General features: G+C 41.8%; 2 protein-coding genes and 1 long non-coding RNA gene across 8 annotated transcripts in view; 2 read left to right on the top strand and 1 right to left on the bottom strand.

Moving 5' to 3' along the window:
• LOC148402364 (XK-related protein 7-like) overlaps window positions 1-8,407 on the top strand; it is a 38,995-nt gene extending 30,588 nt beyond the window's left edge. For both annotated transcript variants that reach the window (XM_088400481.1, XM_088400472.1), the window contains 3 exons: window positions 3,147-3,346; window positions 3,458-3,677; window positions 3,831-8,407. In XM_088400481.1, coding sequence (XP_088256607.1) covers window positions 3,147-3,346; window positions 3,458-3,677; window positions 3,831-4,620 — 1,210 coding nt within the window. In that variant the 3' untranslated portion in view covers window positions 4,621-8,407. The remainder of the gene's footprint in view (window positions 1-3,146; window positions 3,347-3,457; window positions 3,678-3,830) is intronic.
• A 527-nt stretch (window positions 8,408-8,934) lies between these two features.
• Window positions 8,935-21,540, top strand: LOC148402363 (uncharacterized). Of its 5 annotated transcripts, none has more exons than XR_015863426.1 (4): window positions 8,935-9,065; window positions 9,163-9,224; window positions 15,285-15,393; window positions 15,480-16,570. It is a non-coding gene; the product is annotated as an uncharacterized LOC148402363 (long non-coding RNA). The 5 variants fall into 5 exon arrangements; XR_015863423.1 differs by having other exon boundaries at window positions 15,303-15,393; window positions 15,480-16,569; XR_015863424.1 differs by lacking the exons at window positions 15,285-15,393; window positions 15,480-16,570 and adding exons at window positions 20,700-20,874; window positions 21,284-21,540 and having other exon boundaries at window positions 8,946-9,065.
• Window positions 9,693-26,773, bottom strand: vwa5b1 (von Willebrand factor A domain containing 5B1). The gene is made up of 22 exons (XM_088400528.1): window positions 26,402-26,773; window positions 24,320-24,462; window positions 24,076-24,237; window positions 22,812-23,031; window positions 22,471-22,625; window positions 22,159-22,290; window positions 21,322-21,446; window positions 20,619-20,795; window positions 20,210-20,320; window positions 18,415-18,617; window positions 17,478-17,592; window positions 17,051-17,236; window positions 16,741-16,927; window positions 16,478-16,674; window positions 16,120-16,312; window positions 15,505-15,798; window positions 15,254-15,391; window positions 14,248-14,373; window positions 13,928-13,999; window positions 13,649-13,718; window positions 13,398-13,521; window positions 9,693-13,272 (listed from the first exon to the last, which is right to left on the bottom strand). Exons 2-22 carry the CDS (start codon window positions 24,456-24,458, stop codon window positions 12,763-12,765), a joined length of 3,636 nt encoding a protein of 1,211 aa, XP_088256654.1. The 5' UTR covers window positions 24,459-24,462; window positions 26,402-26,773; the 3' UTR covers window positions 9,693-12,762.
• Between the last annotated feature and the right edge of the window lie 196 nt (window positions 26,774-26,969).

The following is a 26,969-nucleotide window of genomic DNA, read 5'->3' as shown; positions in this document are numbered from 1 at the left end:
CTGCTCCAACTACCTGTACGTCTTTACTTCTTTAGAAAACAGAGGAGTCTGCCCTCCTATGGAATTTAACTGACGTTTACGTCAGGGGACTCCAGCATCCCATACAGAATTTAACTGTTTCTAAATGCACTTGATAGGGTCTAGAATTGTCAAGGTTTCAAGTGACCTCTTGCCACTACACTTTCATTCCTTTCAACAGAATCAAGATTCGTACTCACAGTCTGCTGGGCCTTCTCCTCGGATGATCTCGTCAACCACTCCGGTGTCCAACCGACTGATCGAGACAGCCCCGTGAAAAGGGTTTCTCTATCTATATGCCTTGGCCAAGGACTTGTCCTGCGTCGAAAAGTCGGCCGGAACCCTGAAATAGGTCTATTGAGACCCCGGAACGAGCCCCCAAAAATCTGTCAGGTTCAGAATCAGCAAAAGGATCAGCAGACAAAACCAGTGAGGCAGAATGTTGAGTCTTTTCTCGCGAGGAGTGCAATCAGACTTACAGCAGTCCCGAAATACACTAAAAATCTGTTTTACACTCCTCGCTCTTTTTATTTGGAAATGCCCTACCCACAGTGTGAGACGATTAGCCCTTAAGGGGGGGGGGGGGAAAGAGATTGTGGCTTCGTCTCGTAAGAAAAGAAACAAAAAGTAACGCACAAAGTGTTGCGTGCAGATATGGCTATATCAGCAAAACAGTTTAAGCGGTATTCCGAGAGATAAAAAGAGAAAGTGACGTTCTTTAAGGAAGATCAGAAGGTTCATGACGCATCGTTTGACGTGTTGTTTTCACGATCTGTTCTGGTGGACGCTGAGCTGTCAGCAGCATCTTGTTTGACACAACCGTCATCTCGCCCCTGACCCAGCCGTAATCCTTCTGTTCTGTTGTACAAGATAAGAATAAGCAAGGCAAAGCAGCAAGCATACTGAACAGTAACATTGTGAATAAGTACTCATTAGAGAACGCATGATAACATATATATACAATTTTTCTAACACAGGGTGATTCAATTGATTTTGTTTTGGCTGGGTTGTCAACCTCAGGGGCCAAAAAATACAAATGTGCACTTGTGTATAATGAATGTGTTGAAAATGATGTGCAGCGTGTTCATATTCATAAAATATTTTAATGTAGTAATATTACTTAGTACATTAGTAAGGATTATGATTCTTGGCAAAAAGTCTTATTCTGGCGGAAAGCCTATTAATTTCCCCTTTAAATAGGGCCATATTTGTAAAGCGTATGCGGGTTGTGCCAATGAAAAAAAAATCTTCCCTGCCACTGGCAAACAGCTTACATTGTGCTGTTGCCTTGAAGTTTGAAGAAACCATTATAGGGAATTTAATAGTTAATTAATTTAAAAAAACAGGAGCCTCAATAGTGTGTGAGTCATTGAGAAACGGCTAGACACCAAAAGGAAATCAAAATCCTTATCCAATTGAAAGATCAACAGGGCCTTCCCTGAACTACTCCCAAGTTGGAAGCATACAATAGTCCAAAGAAAAACAATGTCAGGAATGACATCTGGAATCTTTCGTGACGCCTAGATGAAGGAAGACAAGCCAAGCATTGTGCTTTGCTTTGCTGCTGTGATGAAATATCCTGAAAGTGTTGAGCCACAAATTTTGTAGCAGCGGGTCTGGTGAGTGTAGTGCTCGGCCTAACCTTCAAGGGTTTATCGAGCTCAAAAGCAGAAACATAAATTAGTTGCGTGAGAACATATGGACTAATCCGCATCAACCCTGATTGAAAGTGTCGACGTCGGATAATTTGACTCGCTGATGCCTCGCATGGACTCAAATGGCATTACAAGCCTGAGGTTCCTTCCTCCAAATGGAGATGGAATTGTTTCCTTAAATCATCAGATGTCCCTGGCACGTGGATGAATGGAGGCAAGGAAAGTGCTGAAAAGTGGAAAGAGAAAAAGGATACGACTCCCGCCATTCGTCACTTTTATGAGCCCATTATCATTCATTTTTCTCTTTCTTCCATCCGTCCATTCCTCCTCACCTCCCTGTTTCTCTAGGAGTGCTTCATAAACTGTGATGGATCAGCACAGGTGGCAGCTCAGCCTTCTTCCCCTTCCTACTTTTATTCCTTCATTTCTATTTTCTCCCCACTTCGTCCTTTCCCAAGTATTCCAAATTCCCGTATTCCCCAAAACTTGGCTTTATTGGAAAACGAAACTGTCCTATGGTGTGAATGTAATGCGTGAATGGTTATTTTGTGCACTGCGATTAGATAGCAAGAGAGTTAGCTAGCTCAAGCTCACAGTAGATAGATGATGAGCTTTGTGTCTGTCACAGGAAAGGTCATAAAAGAAACAGAAGGAAATGATATGGAAAGAGAAGTGCATACATACTGTTGTCATGGTAGCAAATCCATATTATTTTTCCTCCTGTCCTGACTTGCTTCTCTTTCTCATTTCCACATCTCCCTTCTTAGTTGACTGTATTATTTTTGTTTCGGGTTTTTGTTATCTTAGTATTACTTCCTCTCCTGCTCCTGTTTCCTCTCTTCCACCTCATTTTTTACCCTGGTCTTGCTTCTCTTCCCTTCCTGCTTCCTGACTTCCAATTTTGTTTGGTCTACTTTTCATTCATGAATTGTTTTTCTCATATCTTTTGGCCTTCTCCTCCCACTTCTCCTGTTTGCTCTCTCTTCAGCAATTCCCTGATCCCCTTCCCTCTCTTCCTCAGCTACATCCTCATTCCCTCTGCTTTTGCTTTGTTATGTTTCTCTTGCTCCCATCGACATCAATTTCTCATTCATTTTTCTTCATTCTTCTGTCTTCCTCACCTTTCCTAGTCTTGTTTTGTCTCCTCTACTTTGCTGTTTCTTCCTCCTCTCTTCCGCACCTGTTCTTCTGATTTTCCTCCTCAATCTCTCATCCTAATTTTGTATTTTAAGTCCTAACTCAGCGCACTTGTGTATTCTTCTTTCTCGCTCACTCTCCCTGGCTCTCTGACATGCAGAGACAGAAAAATATCCATGTGCCAATCAAAGTGAATCAAGGTAATTCTTCAACTCCATTTAGCCAGGCTCACAAAAGGCTACAGCAGGATGCTAAAAAAAAATGACACATCACAGGATCTTTTTTTTTTTTTTTTTGCAACAAAGCAGTTACCTTGAGCCCTTCCCTCTTCTTCAGGTATATCCACGCACTCTTCCTGGGCGCTCAGAGTCGCTGGCACGGTGACGGTTCCCACAACCGTTTCCACTGGCGGCTAATGTTTGAGAGCGCCGACATAACCATGCTTCGTCTCCTGGAGGCATTCCTCAAGTCGGCGCCGCAGCTTGTCCTTCAGCTAAGCATCATGATCCATGGAAACGCCGTCCTGCCGCTGCAAGGTGAGGGAAACGCAGGTGGTTCTTGACTCACGAGATTCATCAAGAAGCGACGATGTGATGATGTTGGATTCAAAAGATAGAAAGTTCAATGAATTTGTTGTCTGTGTGCAGGTCTATCGGCCTCGGCCTCTCTGGTGTCGCTGGCCTGGATGATCGCATCCTACCAGAAGGTTCTGAGGGATTCGCGTGATGACAAGCTGCCCATGTCCTACAAGGCCGTCATCGCCCAGATCCTCTGGCACCTGTTCACCATCGGGGCCAGGACCGTGGCCTTTGCCCTCTTTGCCTCCGTCTTCCAGCTCTATTTTGGAATATTCATCGTCAGTCACTGGTGTGCCACACAACACGGCGAACCCGCCTTGAAAGTGTTTATCCAGGAAATGTGCAATGACAGACATTGGATGAAATCACATTTGCAATCATGTGTCATGTCAGCAATGTTGGGATTTGTTACTCCTTTACTTTATATGCTTCTGTCTTTCAGGTGTATAATGACATTCTGGATAATCCAAGGTGAGACTGACTTCTGCATGTCCAAGTGGGAGGAGATCATCTACAACATGGTGGTGGGCATCATCTACATCTTCTGCTGGTTTAACGTCAAGGAGGGGCCCAGCCGCCTCCGCATGACTGTCTACTACACGGTAACGCTGGCGGAAAACGTGGCCCTGACGGCCGCCTGGTACACATACCGTGGCCCTCACACCTCCGACTCGTACGCTCTGGTGGTGGTGTGCCTGGTGGCCTGCAGCTTCGCCTTGGGGACTTTCTTCATGTTGGTTTACTACTGCTGGCTGCATCCTGACGGGCCAGTGCTGGGCACAAATTGGGGAGGGTGTGTGGATGAGGGGATAGTGAGCGCAAGCGGTGTGATCGACGCTTGTCTCACGCCATCCCAAGGCTCGCAAACAGACATGGTCATCACCAGTCCTCCCAGGACTCTTCCCAGGACTAAAGACACGGGAGACATGGTTCCCGGGGATCCGGATAGGGACAGGGATCGAGACAGTTGCCTGCCGGTTTTCCAGGTGCGTCCGTCGCCTTCGTCCTCACCGGCGCTCCTCCACAGGACCTCCTCCTCACAAGAAGGCCCTGTGATCCGGATCGACCTCCCAAGGAAGAGGTATCCGGCCTGGGATGCCCACTTCATTGACCGTCGCCTTCGCAAGACCATCTTACTTCTGGAGACCACGTCAGCGTCCAGCCCCAGGATACAATACCGGAGTAGCATGATGGGCAGCAAAGAGGTGCTGGAGTATGAGACCACTGTTTAGTCAACGCGGGCTTCTTACACTGTAGAAATGCAGTCTTGGGTCAAGGCTCAGCCAGAGACCAGTTCTCATCCCAGGGCTCGCTCTGCCAGGAGACACTCAGACATTGAACATGGACAGGTTTTTTTGGTCACAAAAGACGGGTGTCTACACTTGATTGTAAAATGTGAAGTGCAATCCCTGGCTAAGGCACTCTCTCCGCTTGACCAGGTCCAGGTTAAAGCTGATGAGGGAGTAGGAATCGGATAATCGTTGTCTAATTGAAACGCTTGGAGGTGAGAAATTTAATCTCTCATGGTGGGACAGAGAAGTGCAGTATTAGATTTCATCCTTCATGTCAGAATGAGATTAATGAGATGATGCATGAATGAACATGAGCTCAAGACTGTGGAAAGCCCTCGCCCCCTACTATCTGCTAAAAAAGGGGGGAGGTGATAATTCAAAGACTGGGATCTGGAATTCTTGAAGAGCAAAATCACATGCTGACAAAAGCCTTCCATCCGTAATTTAAATGTTACCATTATTCAAAACCAGACTGAAAAAAAAGATCTTTCGTGTAAAAACAAAAGCGAAAAAGATATCAATTGAACATTGGCACGTCATCAGCCGATTGAGCAGAGTTCTAACTTAATGTTGAGAGGACAAAACATTTTGACTGTTGTCTCGCCAAGTGAAAACATAATCACAACTTCCAGTCGATTGCATGTCCTTCTGACCTCGGAAAGCATCACACACGAGTCCTTCTAGGTCCACATGATGGCAGAAAGTGTTTACATCACATGATCAAGGACTGGCGGGACTAGAGAGCCACCTCACACTGTTGTACAGTCAAGTAAATACTAATGTCAGATATAAGCTAGTAAAACACGTAGTTACTGTAGGTGACCAGTGACTCGACAGAGTCTAAATGTTAATTCAAGTTGACTTTTAGCAAAAGATTCATAGTGGGGCTCATAGTTCTTCAACAGTCTTTTTCACTTTTTATTGGGAAAGTAGGTTTGAATTGTCTGTCAAGCGAGTGAGGATCGAGGGGTGGTGTAATTGTCATTTGGAAATACAACCTTAAGTTCACAATGGTAATACCCCCAAAAGAAAATGTAGCTAGGCTAACAAGAGAGCGAATTAGTTTTTGAATGGCAATGTCGTTTACAAAAGGAAACCGCATACCAGCCTTTTATTCAAGGATAAGCTACACTCACAGGTAAAATAAAGAAAGAGCATAATTGAATTTAAACATCAAATGGTGACGTTAGCACAACCACTTGTGTCGAAGCTAAGTGCCTTGAAAAAGTATTCTTACACCTTGAACATTTTCACATTTTGCCACCTTACAACAACAAATGTCAAAATTGGTTATTGAGATTTTGTGTGATTGGCCAAAACAAAGCAGGAAATAACTGAATCGGAACAAATTTTAAGAGAATTAAAATCTGACAAATCTCAATATGATGAGTTACCTTTCAACAGGTCAAGTATTTTGGGGAATCTCTCTACCAGCTTTGCTCATCTTTAAATGGAAATGTTTGATTTGGGGACACCACATTTTTCAGGCATACACATTCACGTAAAATTTTGAAAGCCATTTTTCCTTCCTGTTTGACTTCACAAGTATGTGCTACTTTGTGTTGGTCTTTCACATTCAATCTTAACAAAAATACACTCAAATTTGTGATTGGATGGTCACAAAAATGCAACAACAAAAAAAGTACAAGGGGTATGAATATGTTTTTTAAGGAACTAAGTTCAGGCACTTCTCACAGGCTAGGGATTTATTACTTTTTTCCCCCTCACAAATTTTAATTTTCACAGACAACTTCAATTTTCCTTGGGACAATTTTCTTTTGTGAATGTAGTATAGGAAAAGTAAAAACATAGGGTACCGTGAAGATCTTAGTCCACCATTAGATTTTTTTTTTTTTTTGTGCAGCCCTCCAACATGGCTGAACTACTCACTAAAGTATGAGTAATAGGGTGTTGTCATATAATATTTGTGTTAGTTTGTCCATCTTTTGGTCAGTAGGGAGCCTACTTCCTGGTTCATGGAGGACGATGAACAGACGGAGTGCCATAGTGACTGATGATGAAATGGTGCGATTGATATCATTGTCAGAAGATAAAAATAACCCGTGTCAACACTTTTAAAACAGCAAAGCTAATAATGGCTGTACAGTACTGTATGCGGATGTACGTGAGATACTTTTTATTGACATGTTTTTGGTGTATTTTTTTTGTTTTGTTTTTCTAATTCTGACTTGTCAGAGAAGGGACTATTTGCATAAGGATAATATCAACCTGATTGGCGTGCTGGATTTTTTTACACAACTTAACACTTCAAAAATTACTTTGGAAACCCAGTCATAATGTTGCAATACAAATATAACCACAGTTTTTGGTGTGTATTTTGTAGCCAAAACTCAAAATGTACTCCCCCCCCTGTTGATATGAAATACAACGTGCTAGTATGCTGAGATGCCAGGAAGAAAAAAAAAAAACCTCAGTAAAAGTTTTATCAGTGCTGAAGTTATCAACATATCAAACTGCTCCCTTCCTTTCGGACCCTTGTACTCACTAGGTGCTTATCACGCATCCATGTTAAATCAAAAAGTGCCAAAAGGACTAAGACTGCTGCTTTTTTCTCCCGTATAATATGTTTGCGATACAGTACACAACATTCAGGCAATATCCAGACCCTGCATTATCTTCTTGACACTGATGTATGTAGCTGACTTATAGTAAGAAAAAAAAAGTATTAGTATTAGCCTCCCTGGAAGTGGTGGAAAGGTTTGATATTTTTTAAACAGTCACCAATAATTTGAAAAGGCAAAGGATTGACACCAACAGGACTAAAGTGGAATTGCAACAACTGCAAAAAAAATTCCCTTGAGTTGTAATTAAGAGCTATGACATTTCAAGAATAAAAAAAAAAAATCTAGCTGTTGCTGAACCCAACCCTTAATTATGAATATAATCAAGAAATATGGAATTAATTTAATTTCAGGATTTAAAACAAAACCTGGGAAAATACATTCTCACATTTTATTTTCACACTAACCGCCCATGACAGACTCCAAAATGTTATATTTTATTTTCTACTGCTGTTTGCGCACGTGTCTACTTATTTTTGAGAATGTATATAATGACAGCACAACGAGGTCATGCGTCAAGACGAGCTCGTCCCCCGACAAGCGATGAGCGCAAAGATCAAATCAGTGTTGTTGTCATGATAACACAACTCGTGGATGTTAATGGTGCTGCAAAAGACAACTCAGCCTCGGCACCCCCCCCCCCCCTCCATCATGTCAAACATGATAAGCTAATGTACAGAAGTTGCCGGTTGTTGAGGGCGGGGCTTCGTTCTCTCATGAACCAATTCTTTTGTTTTTTCTGTGGTGATTATTTATTATTAACTTGAAATGTAAAAGAAAAAAAATCAATCATATTCTATTAATTGAAGCAACTTTGACTATTTATGTTTATTTTTGTATTTGTTTTATATATATTTCCTATTGTTTAATCACTGGGTGGCCATATCTTTGGTATGACTCTTACATTAAGATGTTAAATTAGATTTTTTTACTCATTCCGTCTATATGTAAATAAAAAACTAGGATGTGTGCGTGCGTGTGTTGTGTGTACTGTGTGTGGAGGCAGGCTGAACACGCCGCATCATATTCTTCAGAGTGAAACTTTCTTGATGGTGTTATAAATAAATGAAAAAAAGAACTCAACAAGCTGTGCTGATAAATGTAGATTGGAAACAATTACTGTAGTAAACATGGCTGAACAGCGAGCAGAGTATCTGTGTCTTTTTTCCAAATTAAGTGTGTATTTGTAAATGAATGGATGTTTTTTCAAATGAATCAAGGTTATCAAAAGTGGGCAAAATTCCATGCATACACCAGAAAACTACACATTTCAAAATTCCATGCATACACCAGAAAACTACACAAGACTACCAAGACTTACCATCAATGAGAGACAGTATGGTACCAGAGGTCTCACACACACACACACACGAACACAAACACAAATCTGCATGTGTCTAAATGCCTCCATGCCACTACAGGAAATATGGTGTGTAGGTCTGGGCTTTTAATATTTAAAGGTGTGTTCCAGATCAATAATTGTTTTTGTCTACATGTAAAAAAAAAAAAAAAATCCATTCTCCGCAGCTTCCGACAGTTTCTGGTACACTGCTTCCACCCTGTGGCCAAACTTGCGAACTGCAACACATGTTTTTTTATTCTCACTGTAATGCGCTCTTAAAGAGTAGGCTGATTGTAAATTGCAGCAATTTTGTTTGAGGGAAGATAATATGGTCTATTTTAGTTTTACGTTTGTACTTTTATTTTGAAGAGCAGAGGTTGTTTTCTACTACTTCCTGTTTTGGTGACTTTAAACTTCCTGCTCACGTCTTAGTTTGCGACACGTGCTCCTTGCTTCAGAGTGTAAGATGTTTTTACTTGTTGTCATGTTTTGTGTTGAAAGTCAGGAGACGGCATTAACTGTACCTTTCTTTGTGTTTTTGTGCCGTTTGCACTGCAGGTATGTTCGGATGCTCGGCTGCAGAAACAACCGAAATTTAGCGCCCTTGGAAGCAGAAGGAGGTATGAGGGAACTAAGAGTGTTTTATTTATTTGTCTCTAACAAATGCTATTATTTTCATTTTAATAAGAGCTGCTGTTTGTGATGTTTAAATGTTCATTTCATAGTTTTCATGGCGCTATGACGTTGGTGATTATACAGGACAGAATTAAAGCGCACTGACAGATCACATGATGTTTTAGGAGTTTTGGGCGCCATTAAAGGCATATTTTACGCGATCAATATAAGTCAAATTCCAAATTGTATGACCTCAAGGATGCTCACCCCTTGTCGTGCCACGATATATGTATATATATATATTTTTAAATCCTCCATTTTAATCTCCACGTCAGATTACCATATATGTATGTTCTGACAAAGGGAAAAGTAAGTGAATATCATGGATTAATTGTTCACCAATAATATCTACTATATACAGTACGTACAAATATTTATTGTTAAATGATTGATTACATGCACGTTGAGCCAGTCTGAGCATCAGTACAACTGGCAACATTCATAGTTTCAAAGGCACACACAGCAAATTCACTTAAAAATATACCTTGTCAACATGACAGCTACTGCCACTGCACCACAAAATACATGACACTGTATTAACACCATACGACACTTGTCATAAAACACTTTGATTATAACATCACCTGGGCCGCAAATTAGCTGCCCATGCTCATGCAAGAGGAGTGATGTCATCAGCCACAGACAAAGTGAATGGATACCTGAGTAAAGCAGCACGGTGACACAGAGGGAACAAAATTAATGGTCAAAGATGCCCCTGAGTACCCCAGAGGAATCAGGAATTTTAGGGAGAAAAAAAAATACACTTAGTCGGCGCAATTATACTTGCAATATAGGCACTTATGGTAAAACTGCGTATTGATAAATCAATGCTGTACATTTTTTTTAACTGCTATCTCATTTCTCCACAACATAATCCATTAAAATTTATTTTTGAGACACTAGCAAAGTAAATTTTAAATTAAGCCATAATCTACTAATTATAAAAATTGTGGCAGCTTTTAGTTGCAGAAGACATTTTAGATTCATTAACAATTAACAGTTTATTTTCCCGTTAAAGAGACATTGTCAAAAATTTTAAGAGAACTGACGAAATATTGTCCTATGGCCATTTACACCAGCAAGTATTTTTCTGATTGCGTTTAGAGTTGTATGTATATTTTGTTGCTATTAATATAATTATGAAAAATAATTTATATGTAAACATTGAGAATATTATGCTTTAAAAATATTTCTTCTGCATTCTACTGTGTCAAGGTCCAATTGAAGAACATATTCTCAACTAACTTTCAAAAAGTGTCAGCTCACTACCGTTTGCTTATGTTTTATTTCTGAATGTGGAGATGGGATTCAGCAACTATAAAAACAATAGTTGGTTAGTTTGTTAGTTCATTTCTTTGTTTGGGGGATTATTAGGGGAAAAAACAGACTAAGGTTCATATTATTATTCCTACATGGAGTACATCCAGGATTCCTACAGAGTTCCATTCTATTTACATATTTAAAAGAAAGAAAACTGCAGAAACATTGAGTCTTTAACACTGTTGATGCCATTTGATTTTGTTAAGAGTGAAAATGGCTGCTAACAATTCACTTTCTTCTTTAACTTGGCTAGTTTTGCTACATGCGTAATTGTTAACATCTAAAGTTTACAAATATAACACAGATTTTTGTTTATAAAAGAAGCCACGTGAGTAAGCTACAATGTTAATAGACCTTTGGAACTAGACTTTTAAGATGCGCGTATAAGCTTGGCTGAAAACTGTAAAAATCAAGTTACCCAAGCAAAATGACACTGGCAAACAGCGATAGCTTTATGTGTCACTAAATGTTTTTTTGACACTCATTAAAAAAAAAAGTCTTTAATTTTGTTTAAACATCTTTCATTTTTTTCCTAGCACATCAACCTTTTGAGATATTTTTATTTGTTGTTTTTAAATTTGACCTATTAAATCTTGTGCAATATGGATTTTATCATGCATTGTAATTTATAGTTATAACGTTTCCTAAAAACAATTTCACCTGTTGCTGAACCTAACCCTTAATTCCGAATTACTAAGTATAATACTATGTTTTATTATTTTTCTATCATTATTAAAAACCTGATGTGCTACAGAAAGAAATAAGGTCAGATTTGGAATTGGCACTAAAAAAACAAATCATCCGTAAAACATTACTTGCATCTCTGATCATCAATAATTTGTAAACATTTGTTGACTAGCATTATCCATATGGTAAGAATTTAAAGGGTAAGTCACCCCCTCAAATGTTCTTTGTAATATGTTCTGTGCATCCCAGAACAGTGTTCTGATATTGCATTTGTGGAGGGAATATGAGTTAAGTAGCAAAATTTACTCGTTTTTATCCATCTCCGTTTTTCAATTTTGTCAGTTGCTGTCGACTGAAAATAACATCCCAGCTGCCAAGGTCACAACCAATCACCGCTCTGCTTCAGAAAACTGGTGGGCCGTGATTGCTTGTGACCTGATACCTGTGATGTCATTTTCAGTCGACAGCAAGTGGCAAAATGGCTGCCCCATGAGATGGATGGAAACACGTGGATTTTGCCTGTTTAATTAATATTCCACAAACAAAACATCAATCAGAATGCCATGGTTAGGGGCACCGAACATATTATATTTTTTGGATTGAACTTCACTTTAAAGACAAAATCTGAAAACAGATTTTGTGGAGCAAAAACGCAAACACTTCAAATGTGTGATGTTAACATGCACATGCGTAAGTCTTCACGCTGAAGTCATTTACAGGTAAGATAGCAACAGTCGACCTCAGCACTGTTGGTGTGTTTTTCGGCGTCTCCATCCAAGCGCACGTTTACCACACCACAAACATGTACAGGTGACTCACGTTATCTGCGTACAAAACACTATTACAAAACAAGTGGTTGGTGATCATGCGTGTTGTGTCGCCAACTACTGGTATGGCATGCATATTACATTCTGTTTATCATTTTTGCTGGTCTGAGCAAATGGAATTCTTTCAGACTACACCCTGGACTGGTCACCAGTCAGTCACAGGGCACATATAGAGAAAGACAACCATTCACTCACACGGTTACTACGTGGCCACACTGAAGTCAGGCAATTGTACACCACCAGTGGCACTCTTGTTGCGACTTAAATGAAACATACATGTAAATGTACACAAGTATGTCTTGCAGCAGAGGTGTACACTCAAGAATTGTAAAGGCGGGAAAAATATACTTTTAGGCGGTATAGTAGCTCAACAAATAGGGCACAATAAGAAGGCAAAGCGCTACCGACGGTAGCTGACAGTCATTTTGTTCCGCGCATTCAGCATGTATACTTTATATGTATATTTTACTTATACTTAGTCTGCAAGCAGTTGAATTAAATGTCTCAGTGGAGTTATACTGTGCATGTAAACATACTGACTTTGATATGTTTGGAGTATATACACACACGCACACACTAAAGAGCATGCACATTGCTCACAACATTGACAGACTCCAGAGAGACACAAGCGAAGGCAGGTGCAGTAGGGTCACACACTGTTGGGGTTATAACAGAGCATGTTCAGCTGCAGGTTGTCATCCCAGTGTCTGAGGATGATGAAGAGCTGGTTGGCCGCCGCCTTGACTGACTCCACATCCCGGCCTTCCGGGATGTGCTGGCCACTCAGCCACATGCTGGCCTTGGCGGCCAGCAACTCCCACTCGATGAAGTAGCTAGCGGAGCTGTGCTCCAGCCAGGCTAGAGCTACCGCCGTCGCCCACACCAGGCTCTCCGGGTCCAGCATCCTCTTTTGCATACTGACGAGAGAGGGCGTCTCTGGAGCACCTGGTCCGAGAAGATCTTTGGGACAGATTTGTGGGTCACCTGATGATCCTGTATCATCTTCGGTGCGCCGGTTGCTCGAGTGGGTCGGGTGTCCGAGGCTGGTGCGGTGGCTGCTGAAGGGGGACGTCCACTTGAGCTTGTCCATGGGCACGTTGATGGTGTCACACAGGGCGGGGTCAAGCGGGAAAGCGCCGCACGCCAGTTGCAGCAACACCTGTGGAAAACCAAATTTAAGTACAGCAACTCCTCGTTACACATGCCAGGCCCACCCACATTCACCCTCACATGAATCAACTATTGTGAGTAAGCAAGATCAGGTTTCGTAGATCAAGTACCCACCAGAGGAATGTAGTCCTTGTTCTCGTTGTCGCTCTCTCCCATGGAATCCCCCAACTTGCTGTGGGATCTACTCATGAACCCTTTAGCGGCTTTTGTCAAGAGACGAGTCCTGCTGAGTGCCAGCCTGGCCAAGGAACCACAGATTACCACAAATCAAGTCAATGTTATTTGGATTTGTGCCAATTCACTCCAGATGAGATCTTGAGGCGTTTCACAATATTGCTTCACACATTCAAACTTCAGACACCCACCTGGCAGAAAAAAGACTTTCCACAGACTTCTGAGACTGGTCTGAAGTCACTGACGGACTTCTTTGAGTCCCTGAGAGATGAAGATGGAAGAGGTTGGGGAAAAATCAATCGCACAAAGGACAATTGATCGGCAATAAATCGCATAACTTGTAAAACAATTTATGCCAAAAATCTATAAACAGTATGTTTGCCTGCATTGTTCACTGGGAGATATTGTTTTCGTAGAAGCTCTGAGAAAATCTCTCTTTGACTTGACTAATGTTAAATGTCTATATGTACCTTCTATAAAGTTCCATTTCTCCCAGCTGGATGAGGACGGAGTGCTGCAGGGAGATGTGCCATTTTCTACACCTGACACAAAAAAATAACCAAATTTGTCCTCCAGTTGTTTTTGTAATACGTAGCATAAAAGTAAAACAATTAGGTTTTAACAATAGGGTCAGCTTGACCTTTAATCAAAAAGAAAAAAAATGTTTACTTTATCAAAGGAGAAAAACTACGTCTTTACTCTCAAAATATGCATCTTTCCATTAATAGCTGTTATCTAGTGACGTGTAATTAAAGGCGCCTTGTGGCTGCTTGAAATTAAAACAGCATACTGTTAGACATCATGTCTTCGGCTTCTTCCGACACACCGCCAGACTGAGAGCGGCCCAGTCCAATGGAGTACGCTTGGCTCTTCCTGCTTCCTGAACTGGAGCGTGAGCTTCTTTTTAAGCCGTCACCTAAATGTGAGAAAGAAACCAGAGGCAGCTTGTTAATGGAGTCTCACCCTAAAAAAAATCAAATGAAAATGACAATGAATTATTATTAGGGATAGGCGAGTACCGATACATATCAGTACCGATATCTGCCTTATTTCAAGGTATGCTATGGTATAGTACTGCCCACCATTTTTAGGCTGTTTTGTGATCATGAATGAGAAATTGCAATTAATTTCGTGAAATTATAAGAAAAATGCGATATTGGTACATGTACCGTATTTTTCGGACTATAAGCCACTACTTTTTGCACAAGCTTTGAACCCTGCGGCTTATACAACGATGCGGCTTATCTATGAATGTTTTTGTTTTTTATGATATTGTATGATTTGTGGATATTCACTTATATATGGAAATGCAACATCAAAACACCTGCATCTTATAGTCCAGTGCGGCTTATATATGAACAAAACAGGATTTCCCCCTAATTTGGGGGATTTCTGGTGCAGTATGCTTAGTCCAGAAATTACGGTAGGCTATATTTGTCTTTAAAATTATCAGTCATTGTTTTGTTTGGGGAGGTGTTATTTATAAAAAGTACTATGGTATCAGTAGTTGGTATCAGTATCGTAACTAGAACCTCTGCTCTACCAACTGAGCCACCCAGCAAGCACCACCAACATGCTTTTATTTCCCTGCTGGTAGCTGGTGACACAAGCTGGGAGCCACCACTACTTGAAAGTGGATCTTTTTCTCTGGAACTTGGTGGTTACAGTGATAATGATGTTTATATTGTTATATCACAGAGTGGGAGAGCAGATCGTCTTTGCTCAGACACATTTTTACAGCATGAAAGGATTTATTCATGTAAACGAACTGGCAGACAATGAAAGCTGCAACTTACCAAAGTTGACGTATTCAATACATGTCTGTAGATATTCATTTGTGTCCAGATCGACGGGAACAAACGCGGTGTATTTGCTCAGGATGTTGCAGGCTTTGCTGGTATGAATGGCGTAACTGTGGTACTTCCTGCCAGAGCCTGTAAGGTTGCATTGGGATAAGATCACTTTTAATTTCGACCAGTCCGTACCAAGTGAATTTCACCTCTACTTTTCTACCATTCACAGCCATGAAGTGAATTTTCAAACTCACCATGCTCAATGTCGCATTCCCGTTCTGCCATGTGCTCAAAGTCGCGGATGATGGAGCATGCAGCCAGATGGTGCAAGGTCTCATTCCACAGCTCCTCATGAACCGTCTCCTCGCGTTCGCGACCCTTCAAGAAGGGCTCGACGTCAAAGTGCACTTGCCATTGGACAGCTTTCCCGCAGAGCAGACCCGACACCACGGCCTTGCACTCCTCTCGCTGCTGGCCCGTTGAGCCCACGTCTGTGTTGCGGTTGTCCTGCGGCGTTTCAGCCTGACACAGTTGGTGGCTGTATCCTTCTGTAACAAGGGAGAAAGAGATATGAAGATAAGATATCTCCATTACGCAAATCTGTCAGATTTAAATGATCATTTGACAGATTATCCTGTAGTGTGAGGTGTGTTAAGAGCGCTTTAATCCCACCCCACCCAAATTGCTTCAGAGATCTATGAGTAGCTCACGTTATAGCACATGATTTTTTTTCCAAAATGCGTTAACTTGCACTTTTTAACCATATTTGATTTATTTCATCAAATAAGTGTGCAATGGCACCACCCTATCCCATGTAATCTCCTGTAGAACAGTCTAGTGGGAATTGTTTGAATTGAAAGACATTAGACCTGCATCTCCCACACTTCCCGAAGATGGACTGTCTGTCGACGATCTCGAGCCATCCTCTCCAGCAGTGTTACGGACTGGGGCTGATGTCGGCATTTCCGAGCCCGCCTCCCCTGACGGGTGATGCTGGAGTGGAAGCGGAACACCTGCTGAATGCTCTTTGGAAGACGCAGCACACAGACTCACCAGCTGAGGCTGAAAATAACACAAATGGGAAAATTTCATAAAATGAACAGCGTTAAAGTTTTCATGGGACACTAATGTCATAAAATGAAAAGTTTCCCAAAGCTTTCTGGTGTCTAAGTGCTGGCTTACTTGATATTCTCTTCACGGTCTATGTATGTGTTAAGTGTGCCGCACCTGGTAGTCTCTCTTCCACTGGACCTCATGCTCCGGGCTCATTTGTCCAATCAGCTCCTGGATTTTGGCACGCCGAAGAGGATTCTTTGGCATGACGGAGCTGGGATCACTGGATGTGTATTTCTTCACAGGAAAGTGCTCAGTTATCTGGTTGGTGCTGTATGCTCGCCTTCTTGCTGACGTCTGACCCTCTGACGCTGACAGAAAATGGTTACGTGAAAACATGTATCAAATTGGCCAGTGGAACTTCGTGAGGTTCTTACCACTTTCATTTTCCATAGCGACAGAGCTGGCAACCGTCATAGAGTCCTGGTTGGAGTCGTGGAGAGTTTCATTGTAGGATGCCTGATCATCAGCAGAGGTCTTCAGCAAGTCCTCATCTTGGGAGTGAAAGAATACGGAGCTACCAGAGCCGACGGAGCGCATCATACTGTATCGCCGTCTTTTGTCCTGTTGACCGTGACATGTGTGTCGGGGAATGATTTAGAAGAAGGTTTAGACTAGCAAAAACTGTCGGGGAAAAACAATCCTCTTCACCCCTAACCTTTCTATGACCCGAAACATTGTACTTACAGGTTTGGGGTTTGCGTGGTAGCGGGTGGCGTCGCAAACGACGGCGTACCCAATGAGACTGTCCCCAGGATACAGGAAGGTGTTGCCCACTGGTGAAAGCAGCACCTCCTTGGTCTCAGGAAAGAGCCAATCAATGGAAATGTCACTCAGGACAGGACACATGGTCTTCTTCAGAGACTTTATAATCTGCAAAGACAAAAATGTGTTTAGAGAGCAAGGAATCCATTGTTGGGTTTAGAAGACCGGTGCCTTTCTCCCAGTTGTACTGTATGCGAGCCAAAGAGTATGACAACAAACCTTGTGAAACCAAATTTCTTTCGCAAGAATGTAAAGGTAGAAAATCACTGGAACATCAACTTGATGCATTTATTGTATCTGTTAACATGGCCCATCATGACTTGGCTGGATCATTGTTAAAAGGACCCACCCTTGGTTGGAGCCTCTCGCCTTCAGCCAGGAACTCAGCTGTTCCTCTGGACACCGCTGCTAGTTCATGAACCATTCTTCTGCAAGCATGCTGCCCAATGCCAAATGTAAAGCATCTGTGCAAACAGAATTTACGCATCAATGCTGAGAGATGCTGTTGCCAAGCATTGCATATATTAAAAAACCCTAAATTGAATTCGCAAACTTGTGGCTGTGTGCAATGGACGTGAGTTTTTTGGAATGGCAACCGTTGCATGGTGTGGCCTGCCTCTTGGGCTAATGTCAGCTGGATGAATGGATGGATGGATGGATGGACGGACAGGTAGACGGACAGATGGACGGAAGGATCTGATCAACAATTGCACAGCTTTTGAGCATAATCCCCAAAAAATGTATGCACTGGCAGATTAATAATACATTTGCAAAGATTTATTGACTTTCTAGGTGTCATAAGTATTTCAGTTAGGCTGGTGACAAACAAGGCCACAAAAAAAAAAAAAAAAATCTATAAGAGATGAGCTAAAAACAGAGCCACCCAATAAAGTAGAAATGTCACCAGCTGGAAAGAAAAATTGATCCATGTCTGAACCGGCAAAGTGTGTGTGTGCATGACCGTTTGGGGGCAGTTGTTCAATAACCATGAGTAGACAAGTAGGCCTACTCCATTTCCATGGTGACTCCAGAGAAGGATTTAGAGACTTTCAGCCCACCAGGAAAAAAAGATGATTTCCCACAGTGCTGTGAATCTATTTTGCCTTTGACGTCTTATTAGTCGGGATGGTATTTCATTTGCATGCGCACAGATTGCATTTAATTGGGATCAAAGCTCCATCAATGAGTAGACGTGCCAATGAATCCCTGCCAATCCCTCAAAGACTCCACAATCAGTGAGCATCGTAAGCATATGCAAGCAGAAACGTACGTGGTTGAATTACTACCTGATGTAGCGCGCATGACTGCGCACTAGCTCGATGACTTTGCCTGTGTTGCTCACCGCCCCATCAGTCAGTAAAAAAAGCAAACGGGGGTGTCCAGGAAACATTGGCTGTCTCAGAATCCATTTGAGGGGTGTCAGGATGTTTGTGCCTCCCATGTCGGCTCTGATCTTTCGAACGTACTCGCAAGCCAGGGCAAGTGCTTCCTGGATCACGTTGAAGGGGGAAAAAAAGCATAACACCAACATTTTATTGTCCAATTGGGGGGAATTCAAATTATAATATACACAAGCAGCAAAGTAGATGAGGAGTACATCTAAGAAGTCCTGGACCATACATGTGGAATTTGGCTGCTCTCCTTGTGTTTGTGTAGCTTCACAACTCAGTGAAAAATCAGTCCTGCGAATTAGTGTGAAAGTTGCAGTCCAAATCAATGATTGCAAGATCAGGATGGGCAAATGCAACAGTATGTAACAATATTTGTAGTTTTTACATGAAGTGATTGATGAGGAATTGAAAAGACTAAGAGATATTACAAATGCAGTTGCTTGCTGTAACACAAAAGTCATGCTACCAGGGTGTGCCGTTGAAAATAGTAATTCAAGTAAATGACTAGAAATGGTTACTGATTTCTTGGGCTTTCATTGGACTTGGAAAATTTCAAAGCTTTTACCGGGTTAGATTTTAGATACGACACATCGTTTTATTTGTCTGGCACGGTTGTATAATGTCTTACCCATTTATTTATGTATTTATTTATTTTCTTTCTTTTTACAACCATCGCGAACAGCTGAATAATGGACAGCGGGCCGCAAATGGCCCACAGGCCATAGTTTGGCCATCTTTGCCCTATATTCCAGTCAGATAAAAAAGTATGAGCACCAATCGATCAGCTCTGATTTGAAAAGCATAGCAAAATTGTTATGCGCACCGCTGTTCGTTGACAACAAAAATGTATTGGCTGTCGCTAAACCTGTATGTTGCATTCTCTGACGCTTAAATATTTGTTACTATTCACCAAAACACATGATCACTGAAAACACCAAATACGCTACCAAGGGAATAATAACAGACAATCTCATTTTTTATTTGTCATTTCGCTTGACAGCAATTTCAGATCCTGAGTAATATGTCTGCCTGCTCTTGTTTCATTCCAATAGCAATCTTAAAAAGCTCCCCATTGGCCTCATTGCCGAAGCAGCCTGATCTGAAATATGGAGCTGAGGTGATATCGTAAAAGCTACAACAAAGACCGATTAAGTGGATGAGAAATGTGTTTTGACAATCATGACCACTTACAGAGTCTTTGTGGCCCCAAACATTCACTATATGTTTACGGAATGAAAAAATGAACAGCTGTCATCTGTCTGCGTAAAAATGTCCAAAATTTGCTCCACTTCGAACTTGATCAACCATGTTGCTGTTTTCTCTGTAGGCTAATTTTTGGTTGGTGGGCCTATAGAACTGTTTCACAAGCGTAAACAAAGAAAGATGATTGTTGTTCATAACCAAATTGAATAAATATATAAAAAGTAATGGACCTAAATAAGTATATAAGGTGAGGCTTCAAAATTATGAAGAATTAAGTCATTCTCTCTGCTCTCAAATATTGCTGAATGCACTGAAACTACACACTACTCTACTGCTAGTTGTCAATTAAATGCTGTAAGACAACCAAATATTTTTTACAGTGTATCTATGTAACATATCAGGCATAGGCACTCTTAAAAAAAAAAAAAACATAAAAATTCAAGATTCAAGAGTTGTGACATGAAACAGAGGAAGTTCTCAGTTTTACCTCTTCGTAGTTCTGACTGCTGGGAAAAAGAGATTTGAAAGTAGAGCCGAAACTTATTACGTTGAATAGGCAGCCTGGGACGAGACTCTTGAGAATCACCACCATTGCATCCTGGGGCAGAGTGTAACACATATTTTGTGTGAACATGATGAAAAAGAACCTCAGACAAAACTAAACTCTTGTGCTGACAAAAACCCACCACGATGGATGGCAAACTGTTCCAGTGCTGCAGGTTTTTGTGCACCACTGGGATTACATCTTAAAGAAAATGTTGTCTTGGTAACAGTATGTTCTCATATATTCAATTGAATTTGAGAGACCTCAAAATGAAACAGACCAAATGGCCTCATCTCCCCCTCATGGATGTCACAAAATGGATGCCATTTATTAATTCCAGAAGGGAAAGTACCTTCACGCGGTTAATGTTGACACCGCTCATGCTGCCACTGCGGTCGATGAGAAAGATGAATTCTCCGTGCACCTTCCTCAGGTCGGAGCTGAGAGGTTTGAGGTTGGGGCAGAAGTTGAGCATGACCACAGGGTTGTGGAGGATGTCCTTGTGCAGCCGTCTGTGGATGGCCTCCACCTATGGAACATGAGTGATGAGCTCGAACGGCAGTTGGCGGACATCACAGCAAAAATCCAGGTCGAGTGTGGATCCATTGGTAAGTTTCCATGGAAATGAAATGTAATGCTAAAGCTGATTGCTGTGTGAAGGGACAAATGATTGCATGAATGAAGGCTTTCAAGAACAATCAGGAGGCTTTGTGATGGCTTTTGTAAAAAGAAATTGACAAGATGATTTTCACTGTAATTTTCCAAATGTAGCCATTGTGAGACAAATAAGGTTGATAGGCTATTTTATCTCGCACGTAAATTAGTATTCAAAGCATGGTACATCACATACATAGTATTGTATTGTGCGGACAATAATGATGATAATCAATGACATTCTAAGACAGTGAAACTTTTTAAATCAAACATACAATTTGGAATTCAAATACTATTTTTGTGAACGCGGGATCTTTGTGTTGTGCATCACACCACATCCCTTCATGACGTGGACCTCATCAGCTCAGAAACTCAGCTCAGCTGCTGGATGACACTCTTACCTTCCTCTCATTGCTGGAGTCCTTCTTGGTGGCTTTGATGAAGTCGCTGCGGCCATGGACGAATTCATCATACTCATCCTGCGTCATGTCTCCGCTCTCTATGAGTACGTGAGGCACATGAGGTTCTGCAGGAAATTGGGCCGGGCCGAGTCACAAGTGTTAGAATGGTTCTGATAGAATTTGACAAAATATTTGAGCAAGAAAAAGTTGGCTTTTTTATTTAATCTATTATTATTATTACAAAAATAATATGTAATGTATTTAGTATTATTTAGAAATTAAGGGTTAGGTTCAACAGCAGGCGAAATTTTAAAATGTATGTAAATGTCATAGCTATAAATTGCAACACATGGTGAAATATGTATTGCGCAAGCTTCCATAGGTCAAATTTAAAAAAAGCAACAACAAAAAAGAAAATATCTCACACTGATGTGCTCTAAAAGGGTAAAGATGTTTTCTAAATGAGCATCAATTATCCATTTAGGGACACAGTCATTTCTGATTAAAATATGCTGTTGACCATTGTTATCCATCCAATCCCTACATCTGTCTAAATTGCCCACCACTGACTCTCTGCGGATCAGCAGAGAAGCTTGTTGCCTCTGGGAGACAAGCAGCCCACAAATATTTCATAACAAGACGAGACTAGGGGAGAAAAAAAAACAACAAAGACCAGACCTGGAGCATCTCACCCACACACTCAACTAAACTAAAATACAAGGACATTGTCGTGGGCCCTCATGCATCCAACACGAAGCACACATATGCATCATTAGTGGCCTGGAGGACGCTTGGAGCGAGCACTAAACCATCTTGAGTGTGACCTTGTAGACGCACCACTCGGATAGATGAGGATCGTAACAGGACAGTCGTAAGTGTACTTGTCTGCCAGAGTGATGACCACACTGGTGGCTGAGCGGGCCAAAGGGTCAGCGTCGGCTCGGATGGCGTGAGATGGGCTCTCCACACCTACACAAATATCCACGCATTTCCATAACCTTCATCTGTCTCTTGAACATGACATCGTGAGTCAGAGTAGTTGTTACCTCCAAGTAGGAAAAACACAATGACCACTACTCAACGACAAGTCAACATGCTCAGTCCACAAGAAAAGCAAACTTGGACCCGGATTATTGCTCAACTTCTGACCTGCAAGGAGATAGGGTGCTCGTATTTCCAGCTGGAAATTAAACTGGTAGTCCATGGAGTTGATGGCCTCATCCGCCAGTAGAGCAGACAAACAAAAGTGAGCTGACGAGGGAGCACGATCGTGTGGGCTGGAGCCACAGTGATGTTTATCCCTCCTAAAAGCAAAAATATTGACTGGAGATGAAAAATTCATGACCACACAGTTACTTTTATACTGGGAACAGCAATTTATGACTGAACTATATTCCCAGGTGAAGTACAAACACCCTATAGAAAACATTTGACTGGACTTTGACAAAAAAAAATGTTTTTCCTGTTAAACCTATCTGTGTATTTCTTACATTCTGGAGAAGTTTGGGGATAAGCCCTGCTCCTCGTTGATGCTCCTTTGTACGCGGGGTGTGCACACTGGCGGCGTGGTCACACTGATGCCCCCGCTGGGCAGAGTGGAGAGCTCACAGGAGGTACTGACCAGAATTTGGACTGTCTCCAAGGGAGGGATGGTCCCCAGGTTTACTACTAGCACTGTCCTCTCCAAATCCTCATCCAGAAGTATATGCCCTGGAAGATCAACTTGCATTAATTCTATTCAACTCGACTTGATGTACAGGGTTCTATTTTTGTAAACAGCTCACCTGCGCCGTGTAGCAAGTGCTGGCGTATCGTGATTTTTCATATCAGCGCAAGTTGTGTGTTTGCAAATTTAGACAGGCAAACTGAATGAGTGTCTTGATGTGAACTTACGCTTGCTCGGAACACTTCTAACACTGGCACGGAGTAGACAACTTATCTAACGTGGTGCACTTAATTCATAAATATATGAAGAGAAAGCTTCAAACCCTCCGTTTCATTGGATTGCATTTTTGAAATCATACCACGGAGCAGCATAGCTCTGTTGAGGGCAGATAAATGATGAGGGGTGGGGTAATGGTCTCCAAGTGACAATTTCATGCTGCACATACATATATTGAGGCTCAAGTGCAAAACTAGCCCAACGCAAAAATAAAATATGTTTTATGGATTTCTTGTGATATACTTGGCCACCCCATGCCCCCCCACACAAGAAAAAAAATCCTACCTCCGCCAGTGGCCACATTGTAATTATGTTGTCCCTCAGAGCGCTATTGTGACGGTGAACTTATATAAATGTATAATCACCAGAGGTGATTATGAGGTCATTCAGCCCATATCGCTAAAAACGGTATACGCAACAAATTGATGGAGAGCTCGTCAGAATTTCTCAATTAGTATTGTATTTTAAATGGGAGATTGTAAAAAAAATATACCTGTAATACATCACCATTAATAAAAGTGAAGACAATTGGTAATTTGGATGTTTTAGCAAGAAACATGAAGCAGATGTGCACAACATTATTTGCCTTGATGATAAATATGGCCCCCAGGCTTGACACCTGTGCGCATAATGTGCCTCTAATATTTGTGCTGCAGAGTTAAATGCAGAAGATAGGTTGAAGATAAGAGAGATAAGATAGTCCTTTTTTTGCGTCACATGGGGATTTATATAAACTACCAATCAATTCCAAGTTATGTATGGGCAGAAGCTTAAAATAATAGATGATAGATGTAAGAAGATAGTCATCTCACCAACGCCACTGGGCGGTGCTCCATTTGGTGTGCTGCATGAATTGTGATAACATTCATCAATCTTGGCTTTGTCCTTGATTTGCAGCGTGATAATCTGACTGGAGATCATCGCCTCAAAGCCTACGACAATGTTTTTTTCCTCCAGTGGATAGATAAAGATACCTGCAAGGCCACCGGAAAAGAGATTGAATAATTAGATCAGTTAATGTTCCCTATTCCGAGAATTTTGAAAAAAAGAATGTACCTTCAATGGCATGATCCTCAATATTTTCATATGTCATGGAAGCGGTCATGGCCTGAGTGTAGCCCCTGACACAGGAAGTGATGTCAGAGACACTGAGAGGTAGAGCGCTACGATTCTCCTTGTTGATGAGTCCAGGCATGGCACTGCCATTAGGAGGATTTACATGATAGAGAGAAACAGTCATTACATAGCCACTTCTAATCATCATCATCGTCATGCATTCAATGAGTTGATTTCGACAATGATTCAGAGGCTTCAATGTACGCTGCTGTCGTATTTAATGCGACATTCATTTTAGGACTGAAATATGATTGCATCTACTAAAGCACGTCCACTGCCTGCTCCTCAGTAAAATCCACCAAAATTTCATTACATCACCTGCGCCTCAACTTAGATGCGGTGTCACCCGGTTAAAAGTCCAGTCACCAGATAGTCAAGTGCGCCGGAGGCATGGAAACGAAAAAAAACCTCAATCTGCCAGAATGCCCTGCAAAGCACACTTTGGTCTTTTAATTTCCGAAACACAGTAAAGTAAACTTTCCTCCTGTACGAAAATGAAGATGAGCCCATTTTTACACAGGCACAAAAATAGTTCTATCTGTCAAGTGAGTGTGTCTGGCTTATTTACTATATAGACTGATAATTGAAGGGGATAGGAATAAATGCATACAATGAACATAACATAAGAAAGGCAGAACAAGCCAACAGCCTGTTTCTTGTGAGGAAGAGGCAAAATTACGTGTGCAAAATGCAGCATTGCCAATTATGAAAATGAATCAATAAAATCCCACATGGCTCTTGTGCATGCCGCATCATTGCTCATGTTGCATCCTGCACCTCCAGTCTGGGGCGTGCACACAATGGAGCTCCATCACGACGCTTGATGGGAAATTATGACGAAAGCCATTTCCATAGAGACGGCTCCGCTTGCTAGCCTGCAGGCTGACCAAAAGTGAGCCAGCAGCCTCTGGTCTTTAGAGCCACAACAGAGGACATCTGCGCAGATGGGCCAACTCCTTTGTCGGCTAATAATAAATATCTGTAGCATTATTATTGTTCTCTACAGGTTTGGAAATGATTAGCCCTAAATATTTTCTACCTCTCAGGTTAATAAAATTTGGGTGGTCAGGGGAGCTGGACCACAAATGGATGGATTTTTAGATTATCATAATAACAAACTGCATATTGGACAATAATGTAGAAAGGCTTATCGCTGTAAAAACTTTCAATCCAGGTCCTCTGAAGTGTCTTTAAATTTCTTCCAGAGACGCTCTACTCATCAAAAGATTTTTTGGGATCACTGTTGAGATCAGAGCAGGAATTCAAATTTCACTGCATCTATTGGATATTAGTAACTCGCTATGGCCACTTTGTTCAGTAAACAAACAATCTTTTTTTTCTCAATGACCACAACGGCCTTCAATTCAGTCCGTGCACCACCTGAGCATTTTTGTCCTTGTACAGGCGAGAGATACTTGATTATACACCACCTATTGGGTTAGACCTCAATAGATTGTGCAAATGGCCTATTGTTGTGTTGTGTACTGTTTTTGTCGATCTGCGGAAGCAACGTAACAATGACCTCAAGCAGCATAATGACCAGCAAAGATATCCCGACTGCCAATAAATACACTTCCATGCACAAAACATCACAAAAGCCGTGGACCAGTGTGTTGATCAATGCCCCTGCAGGATGGCTCTTTGCAGTTTTCACACTTTATGGGCTTTAGTGCTGTTGTTGTCTTCCCGCCATGACTCACTCGCCTTTCCCCAAGACCCCCCAACTCTCAGGGTTTTAAATCAGAATCGTCACAGCGCTCTGAACTCATTAGAGTCAAAGCAGTGCCCCGCTGCTGTGGTAACCACCTGTTGAAAAGCGTCTGTCTGCTTGATGGCTGCAGCATCAAGACGTACGACGGACTGCCTTTAATCACCTCCCTGAGCTTTCGACATCATTCTACACAATTGAGAGAGAGAGAAAGCGAGAGAGAGAGAGAGAGAGAGAGAGAGAGAGAGAGAGAGAGAGAGAGAGAGAGAGAGAGAGAGAGAGATTCTTTCATTCAAAGCCAAATTAGGTCTTACCTTTCATCTGTGTCAACTGAGCCTGCACTGAGGAGCTCTGTGACTCACAAGTCCACTTATGATCAAAGATATCTTCCCTCTTTGCCGAACACGCTCTCTCAGCTCTGCGTTTTGTTCCACAACCAGCAAGCAGGAGTGAGACTGTTGCTACAGGTGGTGGCAGAAGTGAGCCAGCTTGTGACAAGAAAGGAAGGCTGCTGCAGCACATCAAGCACAGCAACATGTGGTTAAAAAATGCTTCCTTGATGCTCCCCTCCTCCTCACAGTGCTGCTGATGGGGAGAGAGAGAAAGAGGGGGATAGAGAAAGGGAGAGAGAGAGACAGAGAGGCGGGGGACCAAACCTGCAAAGCATCCGTCTCTTTATGCTCTCAGCATCCATAAGACACTCATTCAGTTTCCCCTCATATTAATGAGAATCTATTATCATCCTTGTTGGGGTGGGGGAATTAGTCGATGTTCACTGCAGAATTTGCTCAACAGTCCGGGGTTTCCATTTATAATGCTCCACACAGGTCAGGTCTGGACTGCTGGCAGGCCATTCTACAACGCGCACTCTTTTACAACTAA

The sequence above is a fragment of the Syngnathus floridae genome, chromosome 2 (genome assembly GCF_059516105.1).
Source record: "Syngnathus floridae isolate MCC-2025c chromosome 2, RoL_Sflo_1.0, whole genome shotgun sequence".
NCBI lineage: Eukaryota > Metazoa > Chordata > Actinopteri > Syngnathiformes > Syngnathidae > Syngnathus > Syngnathus floridae.
This window is presented reverse-complemented; position numbering and strand designations above follow the sequence as displayed.